The 11,214-nt window shown below is 46.6% G+C and overlaps 1 protein-coding gene across 1 annotated transcript in view; it reads left to right on the forward strand.

Moving 5' to 3' along the window:
* The window catches only part of Rcl1 (RNA terminal phosphate cyclase like 1), a 48,168-nt gene extending 39,117 nt beyond the window's left edge, over nt 1-9,051 (forward strand). Inside the window, exons 8-9 of the mRNA XM_051146310.1 lie at nt 692-795; nt 8,835-9,051. Coding sequence (XP_051002267.1) covers nt 692-795; nt 8,835-8,985 — 255 coding nt within the window. The 3' untranslated portion in view covers nt 8,986-9,051. The remainder of the gene's footprint in view (nt 1-691; nt 796-8,834) is intronic.
* The last annotated feature ends 2,163 nt before the right edge of the window (nt 9,052-11,214 follow it).

Consider the following 11,214-nt stretch of genomic DNA (forward strand, 5'->3'; position numbering starts at 1 on the left):
CATATTTAAACAGCAACTCAGCTGACAGGGTTGGAAGTAAAGAGTGAAGAAAGGAAACAGCTCAAACAGTTTTGCCTCAGTAGAGAAAATTTGAAGAAAAGTGTTTTGCTAATGCTTGGAAGAAAAGAAAAAAAAGGGGGGTAAAGAAAACTTGGGGAGAGATAAGTAATAAGACCAGACAAGTAATAAGAACAAGTGGTCTGACTGTGGCACTTGGCAGTGTCAGGTCGCATGGGAGGAGGTAAAGAGCAGTTAAAGCACCGGGAAGTGTTTAGGAGCAAAATGGGAGGAGTGCCGTGAGACTCCTCCCTTTCTGTGTGTGATTGAGTGCCCTGGGGCATGCTAATAAGCACAGGTCATCTCCTAACCCTTGGGAGCAACTACAGCTCTCCTGGAACTAAGATGATGCACTCTGTTGCCCAGTTGTAAAGGTTTTTGTCTGAGAATGTGAATGTCTTGTGCATCGTCATCTTTTCAACTGTCGTGTGGGTTCACTGTTAGCTTAACCTCAAGGTGGTTGGTAGACCAGTCTTTCCCAGGAGGCCCATGCTCCATTTGTTAGTGTTTGAACCTTAGTCCTCTGTTCTGGGCCTTCTGGTCCTCTGAGTGTTCCCGCCCTCCATCTCCCTGCTTATTGGTTCCCTTTCCTGGTTTGTACTCTGAATAATCATTAGAGTGTTTGTGTTTACAGGGTGGATGTGTGGACTCGACCAACCAAAGTCTAGCTCTGCTGCTCATGACCCTTGGACAACAGGATGTTTCCAAAGTCCTGCTGGGACCACTCTCGCCCTACACGTAAGCTGCTTTTTCATTTGACCTCGATGCTCTGGTCAGCCTGGTTTTGTGATTGTACAGTATGACAGGGATGTGCTGTGTGTAACTTGTGCCTGCAGCAATGCACCTGCCTGTATTGATCTTTAACCAGCCAGCAGCTGCCAACTGTTGGCCTGCAGGTTGTTTACTCACACATGGGCTTGGACCTTTTCTTCTTTCCATTACAGCTGCTGTCCTCCTGTTCTTTGAGCTGTATCATATACCCTGGGCAGTTCTGTGTCCATACTTTATGTTTTGTTTCTAATCTGGAGAGAAACTTAGGAAGCTTCAGGTTTTTTCACTCTCGCACTCTTACTGTGGCAAGTGGGCTATTTTTCCAATGAAATTGCATATTGGCTGGAAGGGATAAAGAGTGGCAAAATTCACAGGGATGTTGCCAGACCAGTTAAGAGTTACAGAGGTGACTTTGAGCAGTTGGATATTAGCAGACACTCAGGGTTAGGGCATAAAAGCACACACTCTTCAGGAACACTAGCTAGTTGGCTAGTTGAGCGACAGAGTGCAAAGCGCAAGAAGCATTTCTAGTCAGGGATAAATGAGCAGGGTTGAAAACGTGTGTGTGTGTATACACACTTACATACGTGTATGTGTACATACACGTGCATTTACATGCTTACAGACTTAAGATAGCTGTATGGTCACCTGGGGGTGGTAAACTGGGAGGGGACAGGTAGATCTGAGACTGAACTGCCCTTTTTCGGTTATCATGGTACCGATGCTGTATATCTGAAAGGTACAGTACTGTGATAACTGAAGAATGGTGGTGCCATCACGTTGAGAGAGGGGGCTTGGGGAACCAGAAGCTTGAAAGAGATTCTTTTACTTTTGGAGTTGGCAGCGGGAGTTGTTTTAGAACAGAAGATGAACAGAGAGAACACACTCTATTAGCAGCTGGCGACACTGATAAGCAGGGCCTAAAGAGCCACACATTATCTCTTGATAACGTGTGTAAAGTGTGTCACAGGACAGGAAGCCTAGAGTTGAGTAATCCCAAAGGTCTGCTAACTTCAGCAGTCCACATTGCTCAAACAGAATGGCACTGGAGCTTTCAGAGAGGAGGTGGCGGCCAGCACAGCACCCCAGGCCCAGGATTCCATCAGAGCTGCTGGAAGCGACTGGTGGTTCTGTGAGCATCCTGGGGCTGTTGGCTTCTTAGCTGCTTGGTGCTGTGTCCAGCCTCTGCTTCAGGGCAGCAGAGACCCCGTGGCTCTCGTGGAAACAGTAAGAACCACTGTCTCCAAATGTGTGCGGTCCAGGGTTTGGGCATTGGCAGAACATCATGTGAACATGGAATATATATTTTTTTCGTTTATTTATTTATTTTTTTTAAGGTTGGTTTTGGAGAGCTTTTCAGTTCTTCTCTGGGGCCTTGTATAATCTTTGAATGCCCACAGCCTTTCTGGAGGTGGCTGGATGTGACTGTCTCCTCCTCGGCATGTCCCTTACCACATAATCCATTGAGGTTTCCTTCTCTCAGAAACCTAATGACTGCAGCTCCTGGGGAAACAGTGCTCTGCTCCCAGTGGAGCTCTAAAAGAGTAGAACTAGAGGGGAGCATCTGTGCTTCAGGATTTGGGTCTGAGGCTTGGACACATGCTCCTTCCACTGGGGCTTCATGCAGAGGGCTTTCACAAGGTGGGAAAGTGGACCCTCACCCCCTCTGCCATACACTTACCCCACCTACCTTAAGCACTTTTTGGTGTAAGCAAGCACAGATGAGGGGAAGGGAATTATGTTCGGCAAAGGCATGTTATAAATGGGGGGACCTGTTTGTCCTTAATCTTATGGAAGGCTCCAGCGCCTCAGAAAGATGAAGGGTGAACAGGAGACCTTACAGGCACAATTGGCATCTTTTTACCCGTGAGTGGGGCAGGTTCCGTGACTCTTCACAGGAATGAGGGATTATCACATACATTTTCTTGGTCCATTAAAGTCATGGAAACAGATTTTTAGACTCCACATTGCTCAAAGAAAGCAGGAAGATTATTCTTGTTTGAAACTAGCATGTGCATTTCTTCTGGTAGTTTGCATGTGCTTGATTCAAGTGAGTAGTGTCTTAAGTGCCATCTCATGGAGCACCAGGATTAGGAAGGTTTTCTCTCTGTCTTTAGGCCCTTGCTGCGAAGTGAAGGCAGCTGCATTCCTCTAGCCTATCTCTCTTTGTTGCTATAGGAGGTTGCCGTTTTGGGTCCTCTGTACTTTTGAGGAAATAAGTCTACTTTTGTGAGCTTTTTGAGGCTAGATTTTCTCAGTTGAATAAATAGTATTGGATGCTGTAGACATGTGAACAGAACCTCTCTTTCTTTTAAATTTGAATATTGTTGGCTTATAGTTGATGGCAGTGTTTCTACCCTGTGCCCCAGAAGCCTAATTTTACAGTTAACTGAGAAATTACATTTTATTTACAAGTTGAGATAATATCAAAATATATATTATATATGTATATGTCAAATTATATATATATACATACATATGCATATATATATCAATCGATACACACACACACACACACACACACACACACACACACGTCAATTATCAGGCAATTTAGAATGCTCAGAAATCCTGACAGGAGGTCAAAGCTAGCAGGCTTTGGTTTTCTGCCTGTGCCTTGAAGTCCAACTTACGTTCTGTCTATGCCGCAGAGCCACCAGGGAGGCTAATGTTGAGCATCCCACCAGGACATCTTTTCTCATGACCACTTGACAAACCAGCAACAAGTAGGAGCAGGAACCAGCAGGAAGAACAGCCACACCGCCTCTCTTGGGGCTCTGGCCTTTATATCCTCTCTAGACTCCCCAGAAATAAGCTGTCTTCAGCTGGCAGAATCATGCCCCTGCCAGAGCACACACAAGGCAAACAGTCAGCTGCTGTGGACAGTCTGAAGCAGCCTCATATCCCACACCTGAGATTAAAACAAAAACATGTTTGCATGACATAACTGGGTTTTTAAAGCGGCCAACGCTCACTACAGTGGGTTCTCTTCCAGGGCCCTACAACTTCATTAATCCTGGGCAGTTGTCTGGGTTTTCAGCACCAGGCATGATTTCCCTCTTCTTGAACAAAAAGATAAGTTGTTTTAAATCTTTTAACCCAAGTAGTTTTCAGCATAACCCTGTGTGAATGAAAAAGAAGGTGCTGTTGTGTGCATCATGTTAGCTGATAAGCCGTGCCCCTTGCCAAGGTCACAGAGCAGGCGGGGCTCTGATTTGGGAGAGGTTCATTGGAGGAGCTGCTTTCTTAAACTGTTAGCCTAAGTAAGCGCTGGGACCTGTAGGTCGTCGGGGCTTTGCTGAGAGAACATCGTGTTGCTGCTTTCAGATGTCCTGTCTCAGGTCTGCCATACCTTACAGCAGGATACTTTTCTTCCTTTAAACTTTAGTAATGACTTCTTTCCTTTAGTTACGGAAGTACAGGTATGCAAAGCCACAGCTGCTCAGCTAGCCAAGCACACCCATGTGAAGGTCACCCGATTACTGGCTTTGCTGCTTTCTGGGAGCTCTTGCAGTGTCCCTTTCTGACTTATGTTTGTAGAGAGCAGTGGAAGTTGTAATCTCCTGTGACACTTTTGATACTTTAACCTTAGAAAATGCATTATAGTAAAATAAAGTGATACCTGCTTGTGGTGAGTGGTTGGCTGAACCCAGCTGAGATCCCTGTGTGCCAGCCTTGCAGCTAGGGTGGATCTGTTTCCTGTTTCCTGTTGCCTTTAACCAAACTTAATAATGCCATTCTTGGAGCTGTGTGCTGACTGCAGGGGACCAGGTGAAGCAGGCTTTCCCTACTCAGCTCTAGGGACAACTCCTTACACCTAACCCTGGCCCACATCCAGGCGACACAGAAACCTGCTGCTGTGGTAGAACAAGAGGGCAGGGGTTTCCATTTGTGGCACCAGAAAAAGGCTAACCCATCACCGCCACCACCTGCCTCACCCCTGTACTTCTCGAGGGCACTGGAGGGGCTGCATCTGAGCCTGTCCAATTCTGGTTGTTGGGATTCTGTGAGCAGATGGTCCTTGCCCATTGACAGTGGCAGTGGGGACAATCAAACTTTGGACACACAGAGACAATTATCTGCTTCCAGATTTCTCTGAAACGTGCTTGTCAGATAGACAGGGGCTCTGACGGCAAAGCCTTATTTACTAGAATCACTTTGTCCTGAAAAAAAATATCACACGTACACAATCTCATTGCAGAATCAGTTGTCAAGTGAGGAATTAGGATCATTTACTCAGAGGTTGTATAAACTCCATTTGCTCTAAGTGGGTTTATCTATAAGAGAAGCTGCTCCTTGCTCTTGGATCTGTCTTCCTTTCTTCCCTCCTTCCTCCCTTCCTTCCTTTTTTCCTTCTCTTCTGTTTTGAGACAGGGTTTCTCTGTGCAGCCCTGGATGTCCTAGAACTCTGTAGACCAGGCTGGACTCAAAGTCAGAAATGTTCTCCTCTCTCTCTCTCTCTCCCTCCCTCCTACCCCCCCTTCCCCGCCCCCCTGCCACTTTCTCCTTCTTAAGGAAGCTGTTTGTTTGGGCTTAACCTCATCCCTGGTCATTTTCCAACTCCATCTTTGCTTTTTAGTATCCAGCTACAGGAGCTGGAGGGAGAAGAAGGACGTTCTGAAATGTACCTCAATCCTGCCTTCTGCAGCCGGCTTCAGACAGCCTCAGAGGTTGGCAGAACACCTGTGGAAAGTCCAACAGTCTTTGCTTTTCTTACTCGTTCCAAAAGCTACAAACTCCTCAAAGCTGCCCATACACAGGCCACTCATTCACTTCTGCATCCCTCCCTCCACCAAGACACCCAGCAAGCTGAAGCCCCTAGGAGGGGGTCTGGCTTTTTGAGCACAGTTAAATGATTCAGAGTGAAGAAGCTGGGTGAGGCCCAGAGGGACGCTTGCCTCAGGCCTGTGTTAGTACAGCAGCCATGAGAGAACAGGCTGTGTCCCCTCAGCCTGCAGATGGATGGGGGAGGCCCTGCTGCTTTTCTCTGCTGCTGCCAGCTGGAAGCTGGGCTCACACATGTGGCCTGTTTATCCATGAGGTTCCTGTCTTTGTTTCCTTTTTTTTTTTTTCTTCTAAGACAAGGTGAGGAAGGGGGTGGGATGGATGGGAAAAGGAGATGGAAAAGGAAAAACAAAAAAACAAACTATCATGGTTAGTAAGACCAGAAAGCCAGCAGGGGGAGAACTGACTTCCCTGAGTAATCAAGAATGCTGAAGTCATTCCTCAGTTACCCCCAACTCCTCACTCTCCTTGGTGCCTTGTTACGCTATGCCTTCAGGAGCAGGTGGAGAGCTTCGTGTGTGCAGAAGGCCCTCACTGCGGAGATGCTTATATGACTTACCCAGGGGGTCAGCATGGTGTGGCAGTAACTTAAGAAGCCACCAGCAGAGAACCCTATAGAAACCCATAAGGCAGTGAAGAGTGGCATGGATTGGTGTTACTAATGAGGAGTGCTTCAAGGAAGACTCCAAACACGGGCTTGCATTGTAAAGATGAAGTCGTGTGTTCTCAGCTGGAGGGACAGCAAGGTAGATCTCAGCTGAGGTCTCAGCTGAGGGCTACCAGGCAGCTTAGTGCTTGGTCCCTGTCCTGTGCCAGCAGCTCAGAGTGAGTGATCAGCAACACTTCAGTCTCTGGGTAGCTTTTCCTCCTGTGAATGGATTGAGCACAGGGAGGCACATTCACTGCAGCAGGCTGTAGCCTTAGTTTCATATATAACTGAATAGGGGTGGGGCCCAGGATCAGGACATAAATTTGTACTTATTTTAAATAACCATATAGAAATATAATTTACGTGACCATACAGTTTACCCATTTACAGTGTACAGTTTAACAGTTTTCAGTGTACTCAGAGTTGAAGAACCACAGTCTAACTTTAGAACATTTTATCATCCCGGAAAGAAACTCTGTGCCCACTTGTGGTTGCTGCCCATTCTTCTCACTCTCCCTGCTCCCTGTTCCTAGTGCGACCATCTCGACTAAAACAAGTCAGATAGTAATAGATGGTACTTAGTGACCACTTCTTTCACTTAGCACAGTCTACAAAGCTTGCCTGTGTCATAGCAAGTACTTTAGAGAGCTGGGGAACATTCGTTCTTTCATCAGTTGATTCTTATGAGCAGTGCTGCTACAAATGCACGTGTAGATGCTTTCGTAGGGCGTGCCCTTTCACTCCTCTCAGGCATGCATCCAGAGCAGCACGCCACACCTTAACCCCTTGCTTTTTACATTGCCTCCATGGCACGTGAAGTGTCTTGTTCACCGCCTCTCACCACACTTGTTACTGTGTGCCTGTCCAGCCGGGCACAAAGTGATTTCTTCTGGCATTTTGCCTTTTCATTTCCTTCATAGCAAATGCCGCAGGGCCTCTTTTCATGTGCTTGCTGCTTACGCGCATGTCTTTCAGGAGATGCTCCTTGGATTGCTTGCCGGTCTTGTTAGTTGTTTTCCTAAATTACTGTAAGAATTTTTTATGTTCCCTTTTACTGCTGTGATTTTGGTGTCTCTATTTTAGCAACTCTTAAGAAACTGATTATTTTAAAAAAGAAACTGTTCATTATCCAAAAGCAATGAAGTACAGTTTCAATGCTTATAGAGGTCTTTGGCGTTCTTGGATTGATTTTGTGTGTGTGTGTGTGTGTGTGTGTGTGTGTGTGTGTGTGTGTGTGTGTGTGTGTGATGGGAAGGAGTCCAAATGCTCCATTCTTTGCTTGTGAATAATTGAATAATTGTTTATTCCCATGTCATTTGTATAGTTGTTTTCTGATCAAGCTATTAACTTGCCTTAAGTAAGTGGGATTATTTTTTGACCCCCAGTTCTGTTACGTGGATACGCATGTCTAGAATCATTGTGTTTGGAGTCCTCAGGCCATCCCTGTGTACTTGAGGCTTTGAAGTATGTGGCTTGGGTAGGGAGGCTGTCTGTGTGATGCTTTATTGCAGATGAGCAGAACAGGGCTCTTCACTGACCTGTGTTTCTTCCGGCTGGCTTTGATAAGGACCACCAGGGATTCTTGCAGGTAGTAGCTTCCCGATCCCTGGACTCTGACAGCAGAGTGTAGGAAAGAGGAGAGCATGCATTTACATGTGCTCTGTGACTCTAGGCTCTTCCGTGAGGGTGCTTCCTCCAGCCCTGAGGACCCTGTGGGTTTAGTGACTGCTCCAGGTGAGCCCTCTGTAGACCAGGGCCATGCTGAATGTGCTGGGGCTGCACTTTGAAGCCCCTGCAGCCGCTTTGCAGCCTGCCTGAAGAATTGCTGTCTCAGGAAGGGAGCGGCCATTTTTCTGTTACAGGAAATGGTAAGAAACGGCCTCATGAGTTTTTCACTGTGAACTCTTCCCGCAGTACTTGAACACTTGTCTCCTGCACATATGCACAAATGCAGCTCTTCCCCTCAGTGAGGCGAGCCACACCCCAGCTTCCCTTCTCCTCTCTGTTACTTTATTTAAATGTTCTTAAGAATATTAAACTTCTCTAGTTTGTCCCAGATGATGGGAGAAGCATTCCTTTTTTCATCTTTTCATTTCATGACAGTGTTCCTAGTGCCAATAACAGTGACTGCATCTAGTAGAGACACCCAGAAAACGTTGAGTAAGTAGAAGGCAGGTGCTGGGGTTCAGTACCAGAAATAGTCTTTGTTCACTTCCATGGTGCTGTGGCTCATGGAGGGGTTCATGTTGTATGGGCCACTCAATCACCTCCATATATCTCCATATATCTCTCTAACAAGTGTGTGGGACCAAATGGCTATGTGTCCTACACTAACCTGTACCCTGTTTCCAGTCAAACTTACCCCTCTGGGTTGTGTGTGTCTCTGAAGGCTGCTCCAGTCCTCTTGGGAAAACTGACAGGCTTAGTATTATTTAAGCAGTTTTGATTAGACATTTTAAGTCTCAGTCTTTTTAGTCTCAGAAATGAAAATCTTGGCTTTTAAGAATACAGGTTTTTTGTTTTGTTTTGTTTTGTTTTGTTTTTAATGAATGTTTTCATTATTTTCTTATAGGATAGAGTTTTTGCGGCATTTGAAGAGCTTTTTCCAGGTTATGTTTAAAATTGAAACCAAGCCATGTGGGGAAGAACTCAAGGGTGGGGACAAAGTGCTGATGACCTGCGTGGGTATTGGCTTCTCTAACCTCAGCAAGACCCTCAAGTGATCCCGCACCTCAGAAGGATGAAGCAGAAGTTGCCAAGGACCAAAGGGACCAAATCCAGGCAGTCTGTCCAGACGGGGCAGCCTTTCCACATTAGACTCCACTCATTCTCCACTGAAACGCTGCTGTGCAGATAGGAGAAGTCTGTACCACGTGGCTTCCAGAGGGTCTTCTGGTGACAGCGACACTCTCTGGAGGTGCAGGCTGTGTGGGCTACCTGGCTCATCTGGAGGAGAGGCCCTCATCAAGTGGTCATGCTGCTAGAACAGTGTCCTGGCAGCGCTTCTGTGGCTTTGGACTGTGGCTTTGTGTAGGAGCAATGAGACAGTGTGTGTGAAAGCTGTCTGTCCTGTCTCTTGTCTTGTGAATGAGTTGCTTGCATGAGCACATGCTGCACTTAGTCTGGAATATTGTGCTTGTGAGGGTCTGGTGCTTGGGATGGGGACGGCTGTTATGGAATGTGCTAAATCTTCCCTGTGTTGCAGGTATGGCATAAAGTTTTGTTTTTATTCTTCTAGTAACACTGTAGTGTAAATTATTTCCATTAGACAATTCAAAAGGGTATTTTGTTCGTTCGATGTTTATAATGCAAAAATACTAGATCTCCTCGTATAAAGATGTAACAGGCAGAGTCTGGGGTTTTACCTATTTGTAAGTTAATATTCCTGTTTCACGAATGCTAGCAGAAGACATCAGAGTCCCGAGTCAGAGCCATAGAACTTTGTTGCATGGCAGGCAGCATACACATGCAAACAGATGTCTGCTACTGCCAAGGCCTGCTGTGGAAGCAAAGGGCGCAGGTTGGTGTGCATACAGTAAGCCCTGCACCACAGGTAGGGACCACAGATGCTGCAGATACCTCCTTTTTCATAGTCAGTTCTTTGTTCCACTAGAAATACTACTTCACCACTCAAGACTACTTATGCAAACACGGTTCTGAGAAGGGACTTAGGCAGAGACCAACTGGAATGTGCAGGCATACCAAGGACCATGACAGACCCCCAGCCGATCAGGAGGTTCTATGTTTGACGTGTGGGCAGGATAAGGGCTATTGAGGTGGGCTTTGGAAGTTAGGATGGCCTCTGCTTCACTTATCTTCCCCGGAACATTTTCTTTTCAGTGAAGGAGCAATGCCATTTGCTGCTGCCTGAAGGTGCAGAGGCTGGAGATCTGTCCTGGAGGAACACCTGGACCTTCTGGATGAGGCCCAGAGCCCAGAACTTTCCCTGTTAGTGTTGTGCTAGTGCACAACAGACAATTTAAAACAATACTCACTCTTCATCCCAGAGTCAGTAGGTCAGAAGTGTGGTTCATGTGGATAGCATCTCTACCTGACCTCTCACAAGGTTGCTCTCGAGGTCTTGGCCCTGAGGCTATTTGAAGGCTCTGGGAAAAACTAGGTGCAGGAGGTTTCAGGGTATGAGACGGAAGTCCAGTTCTCCCCCCTCCCCCCCATGCTGGCTGCTGCCAACAGCTTTCCTCTAGATTCTGCCAGCCTTTCCTTTCGCTTGACTCCTCCATCAGCAAGCCAACAAGACTCTATCAAATTCTTGACATTTAAATTCAATCTGACTTCTTTTTTGGGGTGCACCCTAGGGAAAGATCACCTTGAAGTAACTTGTGGTTACAGCAGTCCTGCCTGGGGAATCCTCCTGTCTGAAGATTTGCCAGTCCTGGCACTGAACTAGTGTCTGATTGGTCATCTTAGAATTCTGCACGTCATATATTTGAGGTCACTCTTGTTTTAAGTCAGACCTACCCAAAAAGACCTTAGCGGCCACATTGCCTGCCATATTTTCTCTGATAGAAGCTTCCTGTCCTTTGGTACAAGCTTTGGAAATGGTACTGTTGGTCAGTATCAGGGAGCAGGTAGAAGCCTAAGCAGACTGTGGCAAGCAGCAGAGAGCACGTGTGTCTGTCTGTAGGCACAGGTGTGTCTGGTAGGTTCCAGCCCTCTGCTACAGCTGCTTCTAGAGTTGGCATCTGGGAGCAGTGGTGAAGATAAGGAAGGATGGATTCTCTCCCACCCCCAAATTTGGACAAGATCATAGGAAATAGTCCACACTTGAAATGCCTCAGCTTCCTACGACCACAGGAATGCGTTCCCACAAATGCAATATTTGTTTAAACAACCTGTTCTTGATCCCTTTTCAATTTCCCCAAAGAAGCAATACCCCAGGCAGGAGTCGTCCGCCTGCTGGCGTCTGGAGACCACTCAACTCCTACAGTCTG

This window comes from Acomys russatus, chromosome 5 (genome assembly GCF_903995435.1).
Source record: "Acomys russatus chromosome 5, mAcoRus1.1, whole genome shotgun sequence".
NCBI lineage: Eukaryota > Metazoa > Chordata > Mammalia > Rodentia > Muridae > Acomys > Acomys russatus.